At 37.7% G+C, this 26,497-nt stretch overlaps 1 protein-coding gene across 5 annotated transcripts in view; it reads left to right on the forward strand.

Moving 5' to 3' along the window:
• The window catches only part of LOC120415537 (myb protein), a 30,764-nt gene that overhangs the window by 2,009 nt on the left and 2,258 nt on the right, over positions 1-26,497 (forward strand). The window contains exons 2-8 of one of the 5 annotated variants that reach the window (XR_005605211.2): positions 5,956-6,623; positions 14,362-14,511; positions 20,377-21,210; positions 21,306-21,596; positions 21,702-21,886; positions 21,949-22,190; positions 22,288-22,449. Coding sequence is in view for 4 of the 5 variants with exons in the window: in XM_039577100.2 (XP_039433034.1) it covers positions 6,546-6,623; positions 14,362-14,511; positions 20,377-21,210; positions 21,306-21,596; positions 21,702-21,886; positions 21,949-22,168; positions 22,288-22,449 (1,920 nt within the window). In the remaining variant the exon portion in view is untranslated. Of the gene's footprint in view, positions 1-5,928; positions 6,624-14,361; positions 14,512-20,376; positions 21,211-21,305; positions 21,597-21,701; positions 21,887-21,948; positions 22,191-22,287; positions 22,450-26,497 lie in introns of all 5 variants that reach the window. The other 4 variants (XM_039577100.2, XM_039577103.2, XM_039577101.2 and 1 more) reach the window with 4 other exon arrangements.

The raw sequence follows: 26,497 nt of genomic DNA on the forward strand, positions 1-26,497 counted from the left end.
AAATATTTACAAATCATTTTTTTTATTGATGGCTGCCACTAGCTAGCTACACTATTTCAGTTGTTTTGCAATAATTAGTTTTCAAAAAATGTAAGATTTGACGAAAACAAAAGATTTAGCGAAAAAAACATTTTGCGATAATAAATAAAATTCAAAAGATTTTTAAATCAACCCGAACATGCTTAAAATGATTCTAAATGCAGAGGAATGCATTTCAAATTGATTTCAGCTGATTGCAGTTCAATTTTGAAGTTTTTTGAAAAAAAAATCGTAAAATTTTCCTATTTTGTTTTCTTGATTTTTAAATATTTAAAATTGTATTATTTGCTTTAATTTCTCGAATTTCCTAATTTGTTATGAATTTTTTGGAACTCTTGCATCTAGTTTTTTTTAAAGTTTATTGATTTTATTAATTTGTTGAATTTCCATTTTTTAATGTCTAGACCGTTTTATTTTTTTTTGAGTTTGCTGAAATGCTTTTTAAGTTTCTTGATATTTTTTACTTGATCTTTCTTACTATTTTTCAATATTTTAAGTTTCTTGAGTTTGTTAATTTTACTAAGTTTTTTTTTAAATCAGATAACAAAAGAAAACAAATGAAATTGAAACGACTCGTAAACCTTTGACCAGCGAGGGTCAGAGTAGAGACGGCTAGAAGAAAGGGGCGCGTCAATGTGGGAAAGGGAAGTAATTTGTGATTGTAGACGGTATTGTTTTGATTCGCAGTATGTTGAGCCAACTGCTGTGGATGTACCTGAGCATCGCAGAACGGGGTTTCTCTTCTTTCCATTTCAGCTAACAGCTATCTTCTGTTTATTTTGTTTCACTGATTTTCTAAAACGGCTTCTGCTTACTATCCTCCGTTTGATTTCGATTTTACTTATTTGATTCTCTTATTTCAACGCTTTTCCACTCTATGTTACCAATTGATGCTGCTGTAACAAACTGTCTGCTTTCCCTTAATTTGGCAGCGATGTCAATTTTGTTTATCATGTGCCTTTTCTTTATTTATCTATTTGAATAATTTCTCATCTTCCCTGTAAATTGCCCTCAATACAATCTAAGCTTGTTTGTTACCTCTATTTATTAACTATTGTTAATTTCTTTCATAAATTACTATCTTTCTTTAACTTTTGATTCTTTACATAGTATATTTCCTTCACTGTCCATTGTTTTGAAACTTCACCTATTTCTTAAGCAAGGTTGGAGCCCTTACTCAATTTATGGAATGATTAAAGGATTAACACAAACATTACTATTGTACTTTTGGTAAACTTTTATAACATGCTTAGGACCAAAATTGTAACAAAACACCGCGACAAAAGAAATAGCAACAGATAAACACGACTTAACATTAGGGAATATTTCAGGAGAAAACAATACACAGTAAATAAAACAATAACAACTAGTTTTTGAATTCAAACTAAAAATAAAACAGTTTTTTTTTAGCAGGGTAAAACACGTCCAATGGGTTTGAGGTTTGAAACGAGAATGAACATTTATTTCCAATCAACAACTAAGGTAACTATGTTAACTGGTCAACTGGTCGTAGGTTACTATGCTTCCAATACTCCTCCTTAAACTACGACCATTGAAAAAACTTCCCTAACGGACTAAGCGGCGAACCCGATTGTTCCCCTGACTCCTCCTCAATCGGTATCGCCTCCATCTCCTAGCCCTTCGGCGGACTCACGCGCCATCCGACTTCCTTCGAACTCCTCCTGCATCATACGAACGTCCCGAAGAATCCGAGTTTTCGCAGCCTCCAGCGACATCTTCGAGCTCTCCACATCCTGGACCAAGGAATCACAGCTCACCGGCAGTCCCATCAGCAACAACGCCACGAGCATTGTTTCTCCAATCACGTAACCGTTATCCTCTAGACCACGAGCCAGTGCCATGAACTCGTCCACGTAGGATTCCACGTCGGCAAACTCGTCCAGCGCGATAGACAGCAACCTCTTGAAATTCGCTCATTCGTCCTCTTCCTGGTTCACGTACGGCAGCTGCTTGACCTCTCGCATCAGCTCCGCCGTCGAGATTGGGTCCGTTCCCAGCTTCACAGTCAGGTCGCCGCATGACCTCGACACTCAGTGGACCGTCCTCCAAGAAATAATCGTCCTTCACTGTAGCAGGCTGTGGATAAAAATCCGCGACAGAAAGTGTACCGGAACAAACGTCATCGTACTTGCCTTGACAACGGCGCTCCCGGCCGCTGTGCCTCGACTCTTGTTGACAAGTGTCAACGGGTCTATCTTGTTGCGGCGGGAGCGCAAGGCCAGCCTCCCCACGAGCTTCACCATCACCGTCTACCGCAACGGTCCGATCGTTCGTGCCGGACTGCTCATCCTCTGCAACCGGTTCTGCCGTCTTCTCCATCAGTTTCGCCGTGTTGACCAGAAACGCCCTCTCCGGTCGACACACGACCGATTCGTCCATCTTCGGCGACAGCTTCATCTCGGCCAATCGATACAGTCCGCCCTCCTCTCGCCCGGAAGCGACCTGATTACCGTCTTCATCCAGTATCTTGCACTGCTTTGCCGTGAAGATCACCATGTGGCCCTCTTTACAGATTGTACTCACCGAGAGCAGATTCGAGGCCAGGTCTGGGATCTTCAGCACTCCGCGAATGTCCAAGCTGCCGTCTGGACACTCCAATGCCACGTTTCCTCTTGAGACCGCCGTCATCGAACCGTTGTTCGCCGTTCCAACGACGAACTGCACAGACTCCTCTCCGTTGAAGTTCTGTTCCGAAGTTGCTAGGTGACACGATGCTCCTGAGTCCAAATACCATGCGCCTGCATGGACACCATCCGTCGTGTCCGTGCTGAACCAGGCTATTGGCTTCGATTTTTCGATCCGCTTCTCTGGACACTTGGCCGCAAAATGTCCCGGCTTGTCGCATACAAAGCATCGCTTTTCTGGTCTTGACTGCAGCGGCTCCCTGGTCCGACTCGAACTTGTACCCCTGGTACAAAATGCACTGTCGTATCCGGCGTTGGTCGGCCCCTTCTCGTGCTTCACGTCTTGCAGGATCTTGGCCTTGACTGAATCCGGTGTCAGAGCAGCCCCCGAGGCCTCCAGACCCATGACCATGGGCTCGTAGTAGCTTGGCAGTCCCATGAACAGCAAAGCTACCATCCAGTCATCGTCGACCTTAAAACCGATCGCAGTGAGCTTGTGAGAAGTCGTCATAAGCTCGTTGACGTACTCTTCAACGCTCGCGCAATCCTCGAGGCGAATCGACGTCAGCTTCCTGAGCAGACCGAACTTCCTCGGCAATCCCTTGTCCTGGAACGAAGCCGCCAGCTTCCTCCAGACTTCCTTCGGGTCTTCCTCGTCCTGAATGAGACCAAAGTTGGTGTTTTCAACACCCAGACAGATCGTAGCCAGCGCCCGTTCCTTCAGGTCCTCCGTTACGATGTCACCTTCCGCTCGTCGCACGGCAGGCCAGCTGCCCTCGCGGATCAGGGTCATCCGCATCGAGAACGCCCACGTCGAGTAGTTCTCCCGACCCTTTAGCTTCTCGATCGCCGGCATGGCCACCGAACTCGTGACCCGAACGTTCCTAACTTGGGCTAGCGGGGCTCCGTTCCCGCCGTTGCCAGCTGCTCCGTTTCCGTTTGGCGCTTGTCCGGATCCATTCGGACCTTGGCCACTGCCGCTTCCACCTGCAGCTACTTCCGAACCACCGTTTCCATTTGGTGTAACTTCCGGAAAGCTTCCTCCGCTGCGGCGAGTTCTCGGCATCTTCAAAACTTGTCCGCTACTTGAAAAAATTTCTCGGCTTTGTGCAAAGGCCCATAACCTTTTAGCAGGGTAAAACACGTCCAATGGGTTTGAGGTTTGAAACGAGAATGAACATTTATTTCCAATCAACAACTAAGGTAACTATGTTAACTGGTCAACTGGTCGTAGTTTACTATGCTTCCAATATTTTTGCTTTAATGAAAGTTGATAGGCACACTATAAATGGTTAGGCGCTTATACTTACATCAAACCCTACTTAATGTACCACCCCCGGCCGAGTTAAAATGCGTAACCGGAAAAGAAGGTGTGCATGCCTGGCACGAACACTCAAAGCGTGTTCTAGCGTGCTGCTCGTACTGACTCAGAGCAAGGGTGAGATGTAGGTGTAAGGGCAGTGCGTGTTCGTCGGGAACCTGGTGCATAAGATCGGTCAAGGCCCGTTCTTACACTGAAAATTGCGAATTGCGAACCCGAACATGCTTAAAATGATTCTAAATGCAGAGGAATGCATTTCAAATTGATTTCAGCTGATTGCAGTTCAATTTTGAAGTTTTTTGACTTGATCTTTCTTACTATTTTTCAATATTTTAAGTTTCTTGATTTTTATGAATAATTTGAGTTTGTTAATTTTACTAAGTTTTTTTTTTTAAATCAGATAACAAAAGAAAACAAATGAAATCCTTTTTCGGTTTTTGTAGAGAACTACTTAATTGCTATTTCTTAAACTTCTTGATTATGTTATTTGTTTTTTTTTTACTTTTTAAATTTCTTGAAACTGCATTTATTTAGTTATTAATTTTTAAATTTGTTAATCATCATTATTTTTTTAGTTTTTTTTTTGCTAAATTTCTCAGCCCGGGAGCATGTTGACAGCTCCCATACAAACTGAGCGTACCCTTTTTTGGTGGGCCCAGTGGGCCTAAGATGGCGGCCTTCGATATTTTCTAGACAAACTTTTGAAAAAAGCGAATAATTTAAATAAATATAGTTTTTGCCTTGTTTCGGTTTAAAACGAAAAAACAAGCAGTCTGGAATCATATTCGCAAAAAACTTATTTAGAGATACGCCACGGTAAAATATTAGTCTAGAACAGTGGAAGTGAGCGTGCCTCGAAAGACGTCACGAAACAAAAGTTTTCCATGCAAATTTTGAGTTGCGTATTTATTGGGCGGACTCCGACGAGGCCCACTGGCCATCTGTCGGTGAATACGCGCAACTCACGAAAACTGTCATCTTAGGGTCCGGCTGAAATTTCTAGACTTTCTTAATTTTCTTGATTTTTTTGGAACTCTTGCATAAAGTTTTTTTTTTTAAATTTGATAATTTAAAATTATATAATTTTGTTCAACGTCTTGAGTTTTTTTGTCAAATTTTTTTTACTATCTAAATAACTATAAATTTTTGCTATTGTTTTTAATTTTTTGATATTTTTCAAATATTTAATATTTTATTATTTGCTTAAATACCTCGAATTTCTTAATTTGTTATAAATTTCTTGGAACTCTTGCATCTTATTTCTTTTTTATATTTATAGATTTTTTAAAATTTCTTGAATGTCCATTTTTTTAATGTCTAGACTGTTTTAATTTTTTTAATTCCTTGAATTTGCTAAAATCCTTTGTAAGTTTCTTGATATTCTTTACTTTTTCTTAAATGAATTTCTTGATCTTTCTTACTATTTTTCAATATTTTAAATTTCTCGAGTTTTATAAATAGTTTTAATTTCTTATTTTGCTGAGATTTTTTTTAAATCAAATAAAAAAATACAAAGAAATCCATTTCCGGTTTTCTTAAAGAATTGCTTTATTGATGTTTCTTAAATTTCTTGATTTTCTTAAATTTCTTGAATTAGCATTTGTTTTTTTTTTAATTTATTGACTTTTTGAAATATTTTTATATTTGGGGCCGATCGGGACAGCTCTGGCTAACCAAATGAAATATTTTTTTGTTACACTAATTGTAATCAAATTTCTTGTTTCCCAAAGCAACAATATTAATATTACGATGCCTCTGTGCTCTCTTATGCTAACTAGCTAGGAAAACCAGCAAGCTTAGAATAAGAGGGCACAGAGGCGTCGATTAATATTAAATTAATATCAAAACACCAAATAAAAACTTTTCCTAAACATGTTCTTATGTCGAAACACCCCTTGAGCATCCCTAGCGACCCCTCTCAAGGTACATGTGTTACTTTTCTTCGCCCAGATCCAGCTCCACGTAGAGAGAGAAAGAAACCTTGAGTGACGGAATAGCAGCAGGCGCACCACCACACCACCCGGCCGGTGCTGGTTATGCTCAGAAGATGGTGATGCGCAGCCTTGGGAAGTGGTGGCGCACCAGAAGAGCAGAGTGAAGAAAGGCCCAAAAAGGAGAAGAGGGTCCTCCCTGTGCCTTGATGTTCTAAGGTTGAATGACAACAAAAACATCCAAATTTCAGCAGCAGGACCCGCAGCGAGCGACCTCGCGGGACATAAACTATAAAGTGCGTAGTTGAATAAATTAAGAAGCGGAAAGACCTCGCAATAAGAGCAAAAAAGTTTGTTTGTGTGTGTATGTGTACATTCGTCGTATGTGTGCATGTCCTTTCGTGTTTGTGAGTAGATGTGTGGATAAGGAAGAAAAACAAGAAGCCAAAATTGGGAAAAAGTGCGTCTGAGAAAGGACGAAGAAGATCCTGTCGCCGCCAGCTGGAGAATTTCGAGGCATAAGGACCGTGTGTTTTTTTGCGACTGGAACCAAGTGACGAGATAACGGAGCCTTGAAAAGGTGTCCAGCAGCAGCATTTCGTCGCCGTAATGGATACCTCGGAGGACGACGTATCCGATCACTCGCAGGGAGACAAGTCGAGTAAAACGCGCTGGACGAAACATGAGGTGAGGATCACATGATTGTTGTTGAAGGATTCTAAAAAAGCTCAAAACAATTTTTCTATTAACACTTGAAAAAATGTTGTTGGAACCCAAATAAGTTCATTAGAAAAAATATCGTCCATAAAACAAATATTTTTTTTACTACAAACATGCTTTTGGATATTTTTGAAAATCCCGACTGACGGTTCAAAAAACAATCAACAAGGAAAAACTGACAAATTTGTTTGTTGGACTTTTTAAAGAATAAATCCCAAAACTATCATTTTTTTCCTTTGAAAACCATATGTATTCATATCTTGTATGTGGAAAACCACAGAAATACCAAATCACAGAATTCCAAAGATGAAAAAATACAAAAAAAAAATGTTCCAAAATCAGAATACCTCAACTTGATACAGAAAAGGTTTTTTTTGGTACTCAAACGCACTTGGGAAAGCAGATTTTAGTATTACTGTAGTCTTCCACATTTTAAGATTTAGTTATGATTTAATTTCATGATTCATTTTTCCATCTATTGCTGGTCAACAGAGGGCACATGTTAGTAGCTGTTGTTAGCCCAAGTGTAATAATAAATCTTGTTTTTTACAAGATGTTTCTCTTAGTTCAGAAATTTACATCTGTCGAAGTGCCTTACGCAACAGGAAAAAATACTCACCTGAAGCTTACAAACTGTTCCCACTGATATTCTTTCACTCATTTAATGCATTTGTCATATGGTTGGAGTCCATTATTGGCAAATGATCTGCAAAAGACTAAGATTGAACTTAAAAAAATGTCTTGCCAGTCGGAATACCCAAATTTAGTATCGATACCAAAGAAAGGTATTGTTAGGCATATGCTTTGTCATTTACCCCTGTTTTGGTTGTTCAAATTTATGGCATTTCATTAATATAGAAAAATAAGTTGTATCGATGTAGCTTTTATAGTGTTATATTTATTCTAGGTCTCAATAAAACAAGATTTTTAAAATATTTCAAGCCATATTTTTGAAAAAGTTCTAAAAGACAGCAATTCCCCACGAAAACTCCGTTCTCCGATCGGGCTCAAAATTTGTCTGGGGGTTCCTTGGCCGAAATAATTAGACCCGTATTTTTTTGTTTGGCCATTAGGGTGACCTACGCCGTGTTAGGGTGGTACGAAAAATGACAATTTTGGTCGATTTTTGTAAAAAACACATTTTTCAAAAATCATAACTTCACATTATAGCGCAAACGAAAGGGCTTTTAAGGAAAGATAATTAAAAGTTTCAAATATCTAGCCTAACATTTGAAAAGGTCAAATGAAAACTTTAAATGCTCTTTTGAAGGTCTCGGGACCAAAGAGCATATCTTGGATGAGTTTTCAAAAAGCCGTAAGAGCCACGTGACCTCTGACACTAATTTTCGTGTTTCGCTAAAATGAAACAAAATTTCATTTATTTTTAGTTTGGGACACTTGAAGGACATGTAGATAAAAAATCTCGAGCATGTTTGATTTTGGTTTTTCGTAAGTAGGTCGAGTACCGATGCAAAAAAGACTTTGTTTACCAATGGCTCTTACGGCTTTTTGAAAACTAATCCGAGATATGTCTGAATTCTTTTTTTAAGATTACTCGGAAAATTTTATATAACATATCAAAGAATGGTTTTTCGTAATTGAAATACGCAACTTTTGGTACCCTAACATGTAAAGGTCATCGCGGAAATTTTTAAGTTATCGCAGTTTTAGTGAAAAAAGTCGTTTTTTTACCGTTTTCGTCATTTTCCTATTTTTGCGTGCAGCGCGTCGCCCCAGTTTTTATTTTCAAAAAATCGTATCTCGGAATATTGAAAACATCACTTCACTATTTTTTTATATGTTATGTAAAATTTTCCGAGGAATCTTATAAAAAAATAATAATAATAATTTCGAAAAAAAATGTAGTATTAAGTTTGTTTTTGAGTATTGAAAATGCAATTTCAAATATTTCAATGATTCTAAAAATTTATCGCAGGCCAAGGATTGATACCTAAGAGCATGCAATGGCACTGACCTTGTTGCATGCTCTTCGGTTGACGTCCACGTAAGGAACATCCTGGAAGGAGCGTAACTAACTACATCCGTAGTTCTGTTAGATCATCCGAATTATCTTGATCAGAACAGTACAGCTCTGGTTCCTTGCGAGTGTCCTATTTTCTTACCTCCACGTTGGCTTGGTTTTCATGATGACCTAGCTGGTGGCCTGTGGAAACGGATCGTAAACCTTTGACCACCGCGGGTCAGAGTCGAGACGGCTAAAAGAAAGGGGCGCGACAATGTGGGAAAGGGAAGTAATTTGTGATTGTAGACGGTATTGTTTTGATTCGCAGTATGTTGAGTCAACTGCTGTGGATGTACCTGAAACATCGCACAACGGGGTTTCTCTTCTCTTCATTCTCAGCTACCACCTATCTCCTATTTTTATTTTGCTCTTATGATTCCCAATTCTTCACTGATTTTTCTATCTAATATCCAACATTTAATTTTACTAACTTTTGATTCTCTTATCTCTCAAAGCATTTCCACTCTTTTCTATCAATTGATACTGCTGTAACAAACTTTGTTTTGTTTTTTTTTTTCTTAAAAATATACTTTTCCTTAATGTGTACTAGTAATATCAAGTCTATTTATCATTCGCCTAATCTTTTTTGATTTTGTTGCGAATTTATTTATTTGAATAATTCTTTATCGGTCCTATAAATTATCATTACTTTAATCTAAGCTTGTTTTGTATCTCTATTTATTAACTATTGTCTAATTTTACATCTAATACATCTAGCTTCTCATTTTTATTCTTCAAAATTCGCTCATCATTCTCTTACTATTGATACTTGATTTTTATAAAATAAATTCTCTTTTACTGTCAATTGTTTTCAATCTTCACCCTTTTCTTTAAAACAAGTGAGGTTTGAGCCCTTACTCAATTTTTGGAATGATTAAAGAATTAACACAAATATTACTATTGTACTTTTGGTAAACTTTTATAACATGCTTAGGACCCCAATATTGTAACAAAACACCGCGACAAAAGAAATAGCAACAGATAAACACGACTCAACAATAGGGAAGATTTCAGGAGAAAACAATACACAGTAAAATAACAACTAGTTTTTGAATTCAAACTAAAAATAAAACAGTTTTTGCTTTAAAGAAAGTTGATAGGCACACTTTAAATGGTTAGGCGCTTATACTTACATCAAACCCTACTTAATGTACCACCCCCGGCCGAGTTAAAATGCGTAACCGGAAAAGAAGGTGTGCATGCCTGGCACGAACACTCAAAGCGTGTTCTAGCGTGCTGCTCGTACTGACTCAGAGCAGGGGTGAGATGTAGGTGTAAGGGCAGTGCGAGTTTGTCGGGAACCTAGTGCATAAGATCGGTCAAGGCCCGTTCTTACACTGAAAATTGCGAATTGCGAATTGCGAATTGCGATTCTAAAAATTTATCCCAAAAGTAAATGATTTTTCAAACAACATGAAAAAAAAAATCACTTTACAACTGATTGTATTACCGCAATATTTGAGCATTTGAGCATTTAAAATTGCATAATTTGTAAAAGATTACCAAAAATCTACTGAATGATTTAGAGATTTTAGAAAAAATAAATCATATTGTCCGATTAAGCGTTTAGATACTTTATCGATTAAATCAGAATGAAGAAAAGAGTTCACAGAATGTTTTCTCAAAATAAAATATCAGCATTAGTTAAATTCTTGCAGACATAAACGCAATTTAAAAAATAATGGCATTTTTTCCAACATCCAAGATTTGAGTTTGAATGCCATTCAACTACTTTAATTACTCGGGTATCTTCTAGTTTTCAGTTTTAATTTTTTTTATAGAATAATTTGTAAAAATCCAATGTGAAATAACTTATAAAATCACATGATTCTTAAAAAAACGTTTTCATCAAAATTTTGAAAAAGAGCGAAAGAGCCGTTCAAAAGAGCGGCTCTTTTTGAAAATGAGCGGTTCCTAAAAAGTAGCGGTTTTGCCCACCTGTACTTTCAACTATTTTTCCTTAAAGCCTGTCTAATACCCTTTCGCTTGCGCTCAAGACAGCCAAAATCGGTTGAAATGGTGCGGTGTCATGATTTTTTTTTAAATGTGTTTTTTGCAAAAATCGACGAAAATCGCAATTTTTCGGACCACCTTAACACGGCGTAGGTCACCCTTAAAACCCAAACAGAAAAATAAGGGTCTAATTATTTCGGCCAAGGAACCCCCAGACAAATTTTGAGCCCGATCGGAGAACTTTTTTTTCTCGAATTATGCTGTTTTCGTGGGGAATTGCTGTATATTAGCTGTTTGAATAACACAAAACGGAGCTTTGTTCGTAAAATAACTTATTCTGATAATCATCATTCTTATAATTATTAGAGATACTTCTACCATAACATATTTTTTTCCCTGTAACTCAATTTGCTGATGAAGATTTTTTTTTGCCACGGTAAATAATTGATTTTGATATTGTTTTGTAATTCTTAGTTTAACATAAAACTTTAATATTTGTCCGGTTCCAATGAAATACCTATCGCATATTATCGAATGCTGAATAAAATCAGTAAACATTAGCAGACGGCTTACAAACTTTGTTCAACATTTGAAAAATGCATTAATTTTAACAGAAACCATACAAACTACTGTTAGCAAATAACCAAAATAGTGAATTAAAAAAAAAATAATTCAATTTTCCCAAGGTTGTCGCAGTATAAAAAATAATAGATTAAGTTATGGCTACGTTATATAAGTTTAACGACAACATTGCAGGCCAAAACCGTGTTGTCCTTGTTGAAATTGGTAGTTCTAGTAAAATTCCGAAAATAAAAATTGCAATCAAGTTGGTAAAAAAACCACGCTCCATACGAAAAAAAAAAAAACAAGGGTAAAAAGGGGGTTCAGCAAAATAATGATTTTACAAATATTTACGGGATCTACCAATTTTCCACCACCTAAACTTAAATTTATGCTTTTGAATGTCTTTAATCAAAACATTCAGCAAATCATCCATCAATATTCATGAATGAAAGTATGCTTTTGAAATTGTGTAAATTTAAATCTCCATACATTGAGGTAGAATTATAGGTAATATTCAAGCATCTTAATTTTCTTACTTCCTAGATAAACCTTTTTTATACTGCGTAAAATGTTATCTTTTTGCTATAAATATTTCATCCGTTTTGGTCAATGCATCAATCATCATTTTTGCTATTGAACAGTTTTCTCAGATTTCAGTTTGTATTTTTAAATCCGACTAAAACTTTTATGATGCCTTCGGTATGCCCAAAGAAGCCATTTTGCATCATTAGTTTGTCCATACAAATTTGGCAGCTGTACATACAAAAATGATATATGAACATTCAAAAATCTGTATCTTTTGAAGGGACTACACTGGAAAAAAATAATACACGATAAAACAAACTTTGGTTATTTTTTATTTAACGTTTTAACTTGGTTTACAAAAAAAAACACTATTTTTTTATTTTTTTATATGTTTTAAAGGACATCAAATGCCAACTTTTCAGAAATTTTCCGGTTGTGCAAAAAAACTTTTACCGAGTTATGAATTTTTGAATCAATACTGATTTTTTTTCAAAAAAAAACATACGTGAAATTTTCCGATCTTTTCGAAAAAAAATATTTTCAAAATTTTTAAATCAAGACTAACATTTTAAAAGGGCATTTATTGCATGTTTTGCCATTTAAAAATGTTAGTCTTGGTTTACAATTTTTGAACATATTTTTTTCGAAAAGATCGGAAAATTTCACGAATGTTTCATATTTTAATGTTGAAAACCGGACCATTGGTTGCTGAGATATCGACATTAGAATGTGGTGGGTTGTTTGGGTGAGACTTAGAAAACATACATTTTCCTGTTTTTTTTAACCTTTGCATGGCAATATCTCAGCAACTAAGGCCGTTGCAAATATTTTTAAAAGTTTATGTCGTTCCCCCTTCAAAGTTGGCCTGATAATCAGGGAGCAAAAACATTTTTTTTTTCGAAAAACTTCAAAATTTTAATAAAAATTAAAGTTTAATCAACTGATGAAAACCAACCCGCGTTTATAATCATATTCAGCATGTTTGAACTCCTTTGAAAACATTTTAAATTTTCATGAAATACCAATATACCAATGTCCCACGAAATTTTTTTTTTTGCGAAAAAAAAAAATGCCGTCAATACCTCGATAATTTTATAACTAATGATTGGAAAGCAACTGTACGCCTGTAAAAAGCATTTTAAAACACTTTTTTCATCCAAATGTTGAAACCTAGGCTTGTAATTTCAATTTTTATATTTTTTAAATTTTTTTGTCCCCCCCCCCCCCTTTGGTCAGAGCCGAGGGACATAAACTTCAAAAAATATTTGCAACGGCCTTAAATAAAATATCACCAAAATTTTTTTAACCGTGTATCATTTTTTTCCAGTGTAGTCCGTATCCATACCTACAACTTTGCCGAAGATCGATCAAATCGATCAAAAAATGAAGGAAAAGATACAGATTTTTGAATGTTCATACATCATTTTTGTATGGACAGCTGCCAAATTTGTATGGAAAATTATAGAGACAAACTAATGATGCAAAATGGCTTATTTGGGCATACCGAAGGCATCAAAAAAGTTTCAATCGGATTAAAAAATACAAAAATTAAAATTGAAGAAAAAAGACCGATTTCGGAGAGAATTGATCAATTCCGTCAAGAAACAATTTACTTTTCCCGTCATTCTCGAGCGACGAAACAACCTATTACTTTACTCTACCAAAAATAACAGAAATTAATACCTTTCAATACCAGGCAAGTAACAGCGAAATGAGTGTTGAAAAGTTAAACTTTTAAACATTAGTATCGAAAAGTAACTTTTTTATTTTTTTTGTTTTGAGCGGTGCTTGGATGCTTGAAATAAAATTCCATTCAAAAACGTTTTTCAGAATTGCAAAAAAATGGCATGATGGGTCACATATGACCCAAACATTATAATCACCAAAACTAGCCTATAATTTTCGTATGGTCAAAATAATGTTTTTGCAATTCCGTCGTGAAACTACTTACTTTTCCTGTCATTCTTGAACGACGAAATAGCCTACTTTTCTGTACCAAAAATAACAGAATCGAATAGCAACACTTTTCAAAATAAATGCTGAAATGTTCTACTTTTCAGCACTCAAAAGTTGAACTTTTCAGCACTTGTTTCGAAAAGTAACACTTTTCAATTTTTTTTGATTTCAACGATTTATTGACAAAATACATGAAAATTTGACATAAAATTTCACTCAGTGTGTGTTTTTTGGAATTGCAAAAAATGTTGTATGGAACTCGTTGCAAAACTTGATTTTTTCAGCACTCTTCGTATTTATCCAACTCGGTGAACCTCGTTGGATAAATGTACGACTCGTGCTGAAAAAATCCTCTTTTTGCAACTTGTTGCATAAACTACTATTTTCCCATCATCAACTAAACAAAATAAAAAAAATGAGGCTTAAAAGGGTTAATCAATTTTGATGCAAAACTTGATTTTTTCAGCACTCGTCGTATTTATACATCTCGGTAAACCTCGTTGTACGACTCGTGCTGAAAAAATCTTCTTTTTGCAACTTGTTGCATCAACTACTTTTTAGGCATAACTTTAAAAATGTACTTTGCAGTTTAAAATATAGACTTAAAGGAGCCCAAAACGGTGATTTTGTTTTCATTCCACTGATTTTCAATGAAATTTTTTTTTCTCCCCCCCTCCCCCACAGGACGCCGCCCTCAAGTCGCTGGTCGAGCAGTACGGCGAACGGTGGGACGCGATCGCCAAATTCCTGAAGGACCGCACCGACATCCAGTGCCAGCAGCGGTGGACCAAGGTGGTCAATCCGGACCTCATCAAGGGTCCGTGGACAAAGGAGGTAAGTTCGGCCAGGTCGAAAACACGTTCAATCATGTCAGGTTGAAAAAGTACATAAAACAAGGGGTTTCCCTCGATGCTTCCGCGTTTGATATATGTACATAAGAGAGATAGAGAGAGAGAGAGAGAGCGAGTGCATTCTAAATTGCGCAACTTGTAGAACTTTGGCGTCACTTGGCAAAAGGGGTCCGCACCCTACTCTCTATAGACTCTACCCTACCGAGAGATCGCACTTCATTTTGCCATTATTGTTTGATTTCGTTCGCTGTCGCAGTCTGATGCGTTCGTAAATTATTACGCTTTCCCCCTTTTTTTGGAGAAGCCCTGCGCGACCGGCAGTCCAGGTGGCTTCGGGTCTCTGCACTCCGGGTGCATTCTGGTGAGTTGCTCTACAGGTCCCTTCACACACGTGCAGCACAAAGGTAGACAACCTCGTGAGTGTTCTTCAGCAAAGGGTGTCATCCTCGAGCTTGCCCAGCCGTATCTTCCATTTCCTGCTCTCGTTGCGCTGCTTTGACCTGCTCGGACGTAAAATCTGACCGCAAACACGGGGGAAAAAAGTCGTAATTACTGTGCGTAATTTAGAAAACGAAAATCTTCAAGGAAACCTCAACTTAGAACCCCTTCCTCTTGGAGTTGGCGTTGAGTGCGAGGGTGAGCCTCTTGAACGCGCGTAGTGAAATTGAAGAAGGGTCTCGGTCGGATCGTCAGTACAGTACGCACATAATGACGACCGCCGAAAAATGGCAAGGCCCGGTAATCGACACTAATGGAGACGATGACGGCGCGGAAAAAAAGAACAGTGAAGAAACCGGGAAGGAGATGATCGTCGGAGGTCGGAGGTGTTCCTTGGTGGAGCCGAAGGAAGATAACAACACACGAAGAAAATGAAAGCTAGGAGAAAAGACAATCAGCGGAAGTAGATCATTATGTCATTGGTTAGGGTTCGCAAACGAAAAAGTGAGGGAATGATCGTGAAGGAAGAAGAGAATTTTTGGTTTGGCGAACTAAGGCTGCTTGCCCGAGCAGGGGTAAATAACACGGGAATACCAAATTTTGGTATTACTTGGGCAAATAACAGGGACCAAAATGTGCCCTTGGTTGCCCAGTAATAGATGGTAAAATACCATAAAATCATACCAAAGTCTTGTATGTGGAAGGGCACAACAATACCAAACCATGTTATTCCAAAGGTTAAATAATACCACAAAATAAAACCATTTCAATACCAACTTGAGGTCTTCTGGATTTTTGAACATTGCTTGAATACCAAAACTTGGTATTGCCATGGTTTTATTTTTAGGTATTCCCGTGCCCTTGGAAAATCAGATTCTGGTATTCCTGTGGTCTTTCACACATAAGATTTTGGTATGATTTCAAGGTATTTTACCATCTATTGCTGAGCTACCAAGGACACATTTTAGTCGCTGGTAATAGCACAAGTAATTACAAAATTTGGTATTTTCATGCCATTTTTTAGTGCAGCAGTTGCAGTTAGTGAAAAAAACGGAAATGATCCATATGCAACAGCCAAATCTACTCACCTGATGATTCCATGTTGTTTTTAGTGATATTCTTCACCACATCGAATGCATTTGTCATTGATGAAGGGCCTGTGCTTGAAGTTCTTGAAGCTTCGGAAAAATAACAAGATTGAAAAATAAGTGTTATCCAAAAGAAACTGGATTGGAATTTACCAAATTTTAATAATATGTCGATTGACTCGTTTTTCAAAGTATTTGGCTATCCCGACTTAGAGAAATTTCAACGATTTAAAAAAATCTTATTGGGTACATAAAAAAATTTAAAATCAGCTTCAACATTTTTGAGTTTGAAGTCAATTCTTTAGGGGGTATATCAAAAATGTTTAAAATCAAGTTTGAAATTTCCGGTTTTCAATGAAAGCATTCGCTTTGAGACATGATTTTAGCGCAAAATTAATTATTTTGTCAAAATTGGTCAAAATTTTCCCATGGTTTCAGAGGAATTTTATAAAATACTGTAATACCAAAAAAATATAAAAATGTGGTGTTCGACCATTGACAAATTCTGCAATTTTCCAGTTTCAAAACAATACCTTAAATTGGTATGATACCACATTTTGCTCTTGCATAAGGGGTCCAGGAATACTAAAATTTGGTATTGATACCAGAGAAAGGTATTATTACGCATTTCCATTGTTATTTACCCATTCTCAGGTGGAGATCTTGAAAACATGAAAGTTTGGAATACTGATACAGTCTAGACACGATTATCAGAATTTTCGACCGATTTGAAGAACGAAAATGTATTGTATGGGACTTCGGATGATTAAAATCATGAAAAAAAAGTTTTCCGTATTTTTTAGGCTTTCTTTTAGTTCATTTTGGTCAAATTTGAATGATTTATTGGGAATTAAATAAAAAAATGCATTTTTTCAATATTTTATGCAACAATCAAAAATAAGACAAAAAACATTTTTTATTTTGTAGAATCTGAAGTAAATTTTTGTCAAGGCCTTCGGATAATCGAGTCTGGACTGTATTCGTTTTCGGGTTCATTACGTTTTTCTAATCTAATCTTATCAGACCCTAGCGCAGCCAATCTTTCTAAGGGATCCTAGAGAGTGCCATAGATTTGATGACGCCTAGCACTCTTCGTGTCATTTTTTAATATCTGTAGTGCGCCATTGCATCGGATGATCATGTAAAATTCATGCCTCTGTGCTCGCTTATGTTAACTACAGTCCAGACTCGATTATCCTAAGGCCTAGACAAAATTTCTTTTCGGATAATCGAATCACAAAAAAAAAATTCGTTGTCATATTTTTTTATTGTTGAGCTTTAGTTTGACCCCTAAACTACTATAATGTGACTTAGAACTTTTAAATCAAGATGGCGGCCAAATGGTGGGGATAAAATATTTAAAAAATACTTTTTTTAATTTTATAGGCAATCAATTATTAAAATTTGACTAAAACGGAGTCGCAGAATTCGAATTTGATGTAAAAAGTAAGAAAATTAAAAAAAAAATACTAAAATAAAAAAATCCGAAGTCCCATACAAACCTTCGGATAATCGAGTCTGGACTGTAGATAGCAATCTCACTATCCCAGCAATCCTAACACAAGAGAGCACGGAGGCATCGATATGTAAAGTGTTTTTTTTTTAAAGAAGGTTTCTACTTTTTTTTGCTAAGCATTTTTGGTATGTGTTATAAAACGTTCAAATTTGACTAAAGTAGAAAACTGCAATAAAAATAAAAAAAATCCATAATAATTTACAAGTTTATAACGCATCATTTTTATAGACTGAGTCTCACTATTATTTTACACTAAGAAACCTTTTCCCTCAGGATTCGAACAGATGATATTTGGAATCTGAGTGACTGACTAAAATTTATGATTTTTTTATTGAAATTGAAGCAATAATTGTTGGAAGATCAAGATACTTTGATAACGATTTTTCACAAGTCGCATTTAATTTAAAATTACGCCTTTAAATACATTTTTAAAAGTTTATTTGAACCCTTACAAATAATATTTAAAAAAAAATGCACGCGCCCCAAAACATTTTCAATATTGACGATGAAAAGTTCATACATATTTTTTTTAAACTTCATCATCCCGGTACGAGAATCGAACTAACGGCCTCTGGATTCGAAACCCAGCACGCCGCTAGTCGAATCCCATTCCCTTACCGGTCAGTATTCCCAGTGATTACATTTACTCTATTAAGGGATCTGACTTTACCTAGCCAGACAGGAATCAAACCCATCACCTTCCGCTTACAAGGCGAAACCCGTAACCTCACGGCCACGGTAGCTCAGTTGATTGATTGAAACCTTTTCTGAACAAAACTGTTGGAAAATATAAAAAAAAACCTGAAATTTCGGATAACTTTAACTAATTAGGTTTTACAGCGTGACGTCAAGAGCGCACACGCACACGCATTTTTACTGAGACACACGTGCAAAAAATGTAAACAGTGCAGCCAAGCTGTCATATTTCTAACTTAAAAACCGAGTCGGCGTAAAACCTAATAGAAGCATTTCTTAAGTATTATACATTGAAATGACGTGATTTATTTTTTTTTTTCATTTGGCCCGAAAGCTCGTGTGAGCTTTAAATTTGGCTCGCAACTCAAAAATTATGGGCCCTGATCTGTCTCACGGATTTGCGGTGGACACATCTGGAATCAAGTTTGACAGATCTCAAAAATGTTTAAAAATTACGGAAATTGAGATAGAGTCTAGAGTAGTTTTTTCAAATGATCCTATGTATTATGAATTCACTATGTTGATTGAACAAATTTGTCAGAGGCTCTGCAAAGTGGATGTCAAATAACGAAGCGATGTGACCTCGCATCACATTTTCTGTAATTCTTTCTTTAACTCTTAAAAATGTGTTATGCTCACAGAAATTTTTAAAAGTACGCCGAGATTCGAACCGGAGCACTTTGGATGAGAGTATAACTATTTAGCACTGTGCCACGTGGTGGACAAATTTGAAATTGTCAACACCCCCTCCCAACCGCACCAACACGGTGTGGCTTTTCTCTATTCATTCTTATTGATACAAATAAAATCGATCAATATGTAAAATGCAGCTAATATTTTTTAAATTGATAATTTAAAAATGCTTTAAAAATTAAGTGCATTGCAATTTTGTTTTTTGTTGGCGAGTCCACGAACAGGGCATACTCTGTGAATGGGACTTAATTTGGACCTCACCAATCTTGTAGTTTATACATATAAAACTGGCATCTGGGCCAAATATGAGCACTCTAGGTCAATGTGAAGTGGGGAAATTGGGACACAATGTTTGAAGGTTCAAAAACTTCAAAATCTTAAAAAGGACAAAATTTAAATTTCAAAGTTCAAAATACATCTGAAAAAACTAAAAAATGCATCAAAAAATAAAAAACTGAAAAATAGCACAATTTTCAAACTACAATTAAAAAAAAGTATCCCATCCAGATATCAATTCGATTCGACCTACGGGGCATCAGGGACTAGTAAGGGGCATCAGGGACTACCATCTGAGACTGAGAACGCAAAGGGTAAGGCAGTATAACATGTAAAATATACACTTTTTCTTTTAGTGGTTTTTTTTGGGTGTAAATTTTTGCTGGGGGGACCCCTCAGATCCTCTTGAATCAATTTCACAATAGAAATATGCATATTTGGCTCAGATGCTTATTATATATGTCCAAACAACCCATGAAAATTTAAGGCAGATTGGTTAGATCGATGAGCCACGAGCTCTGCATTTTTATGGATCTTCTAGCTAGTTGTTTTTTTATTGGACTAAAAGATCTTTCTCAAAGATTTAAAGAAAGTCAACATGATTTCACAGTGCACAGTGGGGCGAGATGGCAATCTAGCGGGACAAAATTAATAGCGCTCTGGGGTTACGTCCTAGAGCTTCGGTGTCTTGAGCAAAGTTGCTCAGAAAAATCAGGGCTACATTTTGGTACTAAAATGTAGTTCCAATTTTGGCCGCATAGGTGGCGCTGAAATCTAACTTTTTCCAGTGACTTCCTAGCGAGATGGTGTCTTCGACAAAGTTGTAGATCTCACCAAATTACGTATACTTACCGAACATGTCTGAATTCTTAAAAATAACTGTGCAAAGTTACAGTACCAAAATGTAGCCCTGATTTTTCTGAGCAACTTTGCTCAAGACACCGAAGCTCTAGGACGTAACCCCAGAGCGCTATTAATTTTGTCCCGCTAGATTGCCATCTCGCCCCACTGTGCAGTGTGAACTGCACAGAATGAATTGCATCGTTTACCTGTAATTTTACATGCTATATTTTTAATTTTATTGAAAAATGTTTTGAAATCAAAGCTAATGATTTTTTTATTTGATTTCTCCCCAAAACAGGAGGACGACAAAGTGGTCGAGCTGGTCACCAAGTACGGCCCGAAAAAGTGGACCCTAATCGCCCGACATCTGCGCGGCCGCATCGGCAAGCAGTGCCGCGAACGATGGCACAACCACCTCAACCCGAACATCAAAAAGACGGCGTGGACCGAGGAGGAGGACAACATCATCTACCAGGCGCACCTCCAGTGGGGCAACCAGTGGGCTAAGATCGCCAAGCTGCTGCCCGGTCGGACGGACAACGCCATCAAGAACCACTGGAACTCGACGATGCGACGAAAGTACGAAGGTCCGGAGGCAACGCGCCGTAAACCAAAGACGCAACCGTCTTCTTCCGCGAGTCAGCAGGTTCCATCGCAAAACAGCAGTAGCGGCACCGGGGGCGCCGGTCAGAACAGTTTGCGGAACATCATCTGCAACAACCGGAAGAAGGCGGCCTCGATCGAGAGTGGGAACGAGGACTCGAACGACGCCGGTCCGGTTGCGGTGTCGACGGAGCAGGGTGACTTTTTGATCTCGCCGATGCCGAACTCGACCAGCGAGAAGCAGTTTGTGATTGCGCCGCTGTACGCCACGGGGAAGACCACCACCGGCGGCGGCGGCGGTGCGTTTGTGAATGCCAAAGTCGTTGTGAACAACAACAACATCATTCGAGGAGGTGGGGTCGCAGGCAGTAATGGCACCGGCAATGGACCTTCGCAGCAGCCGTACACGAACGTAGACTTTAACGACCTGCTCAGCAGTAGTGATGGTGATGGCAAGGACCGCAAGTTTAAGATCAACACGCCCAGCATACTGCGGAGGAAGCGAAAGTTCCGGGACGAGAATGAGATGGTAAGGGTTTTGGGGGACTTGTTTGGCTCGGTATATGTTTTTTTTTTGTTGGTTTCTTGAGTTTTATGAGTTTGTCGTCGTCGGCCCCATTTCAGAACGATCTTCAGCAGCAGCTTTTGTTCGCCCACCAGCAGCAACGTCAGCAGCAGCTGCTGCAGGCCACCACATCGGTGGCAAGTGGAGCGGCCGCCGCCAACCATCATCAGCCGCCAACGTCCATCAACAGCCAGGACCTGCCAGGACCGGAGAGGCACCTGCTATCGCCTACCGTCACCCCCATCAAACCGCTTCCATTCTCACCCAGTCAGTTTTTGAACTCACCCAGCTTGAATGTTTCGTTCGACCAGCTTCCGGCCAGCACGCCGGTTAAGAAAGCTTGCATTAAAGTACGTTTTTGGTTTTGTTTTGTTGGTTTACTATAATTTTCATTTGAAGATGCTTCGCCGTAGAAGAATCCGTGATTAATAAGAACTTCCCCTCCAAAATTACAGACCAACGATACTAGTCTGCTGAGCACACCGATCCCGTTGAAAGAAAGCGGTACCAGCTCGAAGCTCGCCGAGGATGACGGCAAGGGTCCAGCGAAAACGCCGGCGAAGGGCGTCAAGATCGAGCCGCGAACACCAACCCCGTTCAAAAATGCGATGGCCGAGCTGGGCAAGCGACGATCGGAAGTGTAAGTTCTTCAAGTTAATTTCTCCACAAAGATTAAACTTGAGCTATTTCTTCAAATTCTAGCTACATTCCACCCAGTCCTGCGCGACTCGGCGAGGACATTGCGGAAATCATGAACAGCGAGCAGGCCAAGGAAAGTAGCGGTGCCGTCGACCCGAACCGAACCATCACCAACGGATCGCGACCGGACCCGGCCAAGGTGGCGCAATCCCCGCGCGCCAAACGGTCCGCCTTCACGCAAAACTGGGAAAACAGCGACATGAGCTTCTTCGCGGAGACGCCGGTAAGTGAGCGCGCGCAAGCCGGTATGTCGAACTAAACACCAAAGTGCTACTAACTTGAGCCCTGTCCGCGATTAGAGTTTTACTCATGAAACACACAATATTTTCTCTTTTATTCTAGAGCAAATCGCTGATATCGGACTCTGGCGTAATTTTTTCGCCGCCCAGTATTCTGCGGGAAACGCTCAGTGATTCGGACCTGCTGTTGGACGGCGGCGGTGGCATCCTGGACGCCGCCGGAGGGGGACAGAACGTGCCCACCAAACCAGCCGAACCGGTGCAGGTGAGAGACGATTGGCTAAGGTGGTTGAGCATGGTGTCGATTTCTGGAAAAGACAGTGTAAACTCTGACCTGGAAGAGAAATCTCCTGGAATTTGAAACTGGGTTAAAACAATTTGATGACTTCAAAAATAATCCTGCAAAATTTCATTTCATTTTAAAATTTCGCTCTTGATTAGTATTTTTTGTCACTCAGCTAAACTTTCTAACAATTTGTTTTTTAGAGACTGATTATCGAATTGTTAAAGGTTTGATGAGATACGATTTTATAAATTCTTAAAAAAAATGTTGGAAACATGCTCGTTAAAAAACTTGAATCAATGAAAATCGAAATAGTAGTTTATGCAACAAGTTGCAAAAAAAAAGATTTTTTTAGCACGAGTCGTATATCCAACGAGGTTCACCGAAAAAAACAAGTTTTGCAACGAGTTCCCTATAATTTTTTTTGCAATTCCGAAAAACATCCATTGAGTGAAATTTTATGTCAAATTTTCATGTATTTTGTCAATAAATTGTTTAAATCAAAAAAATGTTGAAAAGTGTTACTTTTCGAAACAAGTGCTGAAAAGTTCAACTTTTTAGCACCCATTTGAGTGCTGAAAAGTTCAACTTTTCAGCATTTATTTTGAAAAGTGTTGCTTTTCGATTCTGTTGTTTTTGGTACAGAAAAGTAGGCTATTTCGTCGTTCAAGAATGACAGGAAAAGTGAGTAGTTTCACGACGGAATTGCAAAAAATATTTTTTACTCCTCCTAGTCCGAGGTTTTTCTCCACAAAAACCGGAAATGAATTTAATGTGTACTTGTTGAATTAGCTTACATTTTTGGAGGGCTTTCCTATCACCATAAAACCCGATTTGTATGTTTGGATCTTCATACTACAGTAGTTGTTCGGTAACTGGGCGTTGTTTAACTGGGCTACTTTTTAACTGGGCGCTCGATAACTGGGCCGTAGCCCAGTTAAAAAGCAGACAAACGTCAAAAAACCAAAACAAACCAAAATGACCGAGGGGTTAATGAATGCAAAAATCATATTCAATAAATAAAAAAACTTTTTTAAAACTTTTGTTTTATTTCAAGTTACAATTAAAGAAAAATTAAAAGTAAGCATTGTAAATAAATTCGAGTAGGGTAGGGTAGTCATCAATGAGACACTTTTGGTTTTCAACTTTCAAAGATTTTTCTCATTTTTTCATCAGCATGTTTTAATGAGCTTTTTGTTGCATTTTCTTTCTTTTAATGTGTTCTAACATTGACCAAAGTATGAGATCGATCCGACATCTACAGCCAGAGTTATTCAACTGTCTCATTGTAGACGCCCTTGGCAGGAACAATGAGACAGCTGGGGAACAATGAGACACACTACGAAAATCAAGATTTTTCTAGTAAAACATCATGTTTTTGTATTGTTCCATTGCAGATAACTTGCCTTGAACATTTTAGAGCAATTTTGCCAACATGAAACTTTAATTAACAAAAGTTATACTAAAAAGTATTTAAATTTTGTAAAATTCGTATACTTCTACCAAATAACTTTGTATTTTTGGTTAAATGAAGTTAAAACTCTATAAATATGCCAAAAATCACTTTTAATTTATGTTTTGAAAGATTTCCATAGATTTTGAAAAGTTTAATGAAGAAAAATCAAAGTGTCTCATTGTTACTCATAGGCTGAGATGAGTGGGGAACAATGAGACAGCCCTGGATTCTGGGTACATTCTAAATTTTGGCCAAACCTAATGAATGGACATTGTAGCCCAACTCAATCCCTATGGAACGTCGAAAGAAATTTGAAGAAATAAGTTTTGGTGTTAATGGCAGCCTACGAGCGAAAAAGTAATTTTGTCCATAATTTACTTTTACACCCCAGAATCAAACATTTATGAATAACTTTTCAAGGGAGCTTCCATAACCAAAGCCACTATAATGGCAGACGGTGTATCCAGTAGACACACCTTTCCCCCAAATATGAGCCTGATTGGTTGAAACTACGACTTGTGAGAGCCATTTTATCATTGTTCCCCGTGTCTCATTGATGACTACTCTACCCTAACTTTTATTTTTATATTTCATCTGGAAAATATTATGCATCGGAGGTCCCCTCGTTATTTTTTGTTCAGCCCAGTTAACGAGCAACATTCGGTGATTGGGCTACGTTCTCAGCCCAGTTACCGAACAACCACTGTATTTTAAATTCCAAAAATCCGTATTTTTAGTGGTAAATTTTTGAAAAATTATGTTTTTTTCTGATAAAAATATTATATTTTCGCCAAAAGTATTGCTTATTGCGAGATAAAATCAATTTACTCCTTCGCTGTGACTGACAGGAGGTTACAGCCGCCGAACTACCGCTGTGTAAAAATCAGCAGGTTGAACTGAAATTCAGCGTTGATTTGGCTGTCAACCTGATTTGTTTTGAATATTTTCCGAAAAGTCAGCAAAAAACTCAAGGCAACCTTTGACAACAGCCAAAAATTTGTTCTGCGGCTGTCATGCGGCCATTCTTCTGCGGTCATATCAGCGCGCGTGAACTCTAATTATTAACGCCCGCGATAATATTAAAAAACATATATTGTTGGTGATAAACAGAATTTGCAATCGAAAAATAATGCGCCGTTTTAATTTTATATGCACTTTGACATAAAGTCGGGTTTTAAAAAATATCATATCCAGGTTTTTAAGCGAAGATGGCGTTCGAATGGTGAACGTCCGAAATGTCAAAATCTAGCAGTGGTAACAATATTCCGAAAAAAGTGTGCCATGGCATGACAGCCACATTTTTTTCTAATGTTGGTACTACTGCGTGATTTTGACATTTCGGTTGTTCACCAATCGCTTAAAAACCTGGATATTTTTCAAAATAGTGTTATCTATGACTCACCATTTATGAAAATTCGGTTTTTCAAAGAGATAAGAAGATTTTCTGTAATTTTCCCTAAGAAAAAGCTGTCACAAAATTTGCAATAAATTTTCCCAAAAAACATTGAACATTGGATTCTCGTTACTGGTATGAAGATGTTTGAATATAAAGAAACAGGCAAAATTATAGGAAAACACCATTTTTTTTAGGGAAAAAAACAGTCGTGGGTTCTTTTCTAAAATATCGAAAAATTGATATTTTTTCAATCAAAAAGGGTTTTTTCAAACTTTGAACTTTTCTAATAAAAATATTATTATGATTAATTTTCAGAAAAAAATGTAACATAGTTTTTGATAAACATTTCATTCAATCACAGCAAAAAATTTCGACGAAAGTCATATTTAGATTACCAAGTCCGCGCCCCAATCCACTCGGCTATTTCGCCGCTATAAAAATAGATGGTACGGAAAACCTACTGTTAGATTGGCAGTGATACAGCTATTTTCATTGCGGCGAGATAGCCGAGTGGGTTGGGACGCGGACTTGGTAATCTGAATATGACTTTCGACGGATTGATGTTATTTTTGGGGTGAGCAGACCTGATTTTTTTTCTCGGGTACATGCTTTTTGTGTACACGTTTTCTCATACAATATTACATGCTTTTTCTTACAAAGGTGATGTGCATGCTTTTGCATGCGATTTTACCATCGGATTTTTTGCTGTGATTGAATGAAATGTTTATCAAAAACTATGTTACATTTTTTTCTGAAAATTAATCATAATAATATTTTCATTGGGTAATTCTCTACCAACTCACACGAAATCGGGAAAAGTTGCCCCGACCCCTCTTCGATTTGCGTGAAACTTTGTCCTAAGGGGTAACTTTTGTCCCTGATCACGAATCCGAGGTCCGTTTTTTGATATCTCGTGACGGAGGGGCGGTACGACCCCTTCCATTTTTGAACATGCGAAAAAAGAGGTGTTTATCAAAAATTTGCAGCCTGAAACGGTGATGAGATAGAAATCTAGTGTCAAAGGGACTTTTATGTAAAATTAGACGCCCGATTTGATGGCGTACTCAGAATTCCGAAAAAACGTATTTTTCATCGAAAAAAACACTAAAAAAGTTTTAAAAATTCTCCCATTTTCCGTTACTCGACTGTAAAAAATTTTGGAACATGTCATTTTATTG

The sequence above is a fragment of the Culex pipiens genome, chromosome 2, assembly GCF_016801865.2.
Source record: "Culex pipiens pallens isolate TS chromosome 2, TS_CPP_V2, whole genome shotgun sequence".
Lineage (NCBI taxonomy): Eukaryota > Metazoa > Arthropoda > Insecta > Diptera > Culicidae > Culex > Culex pipiens.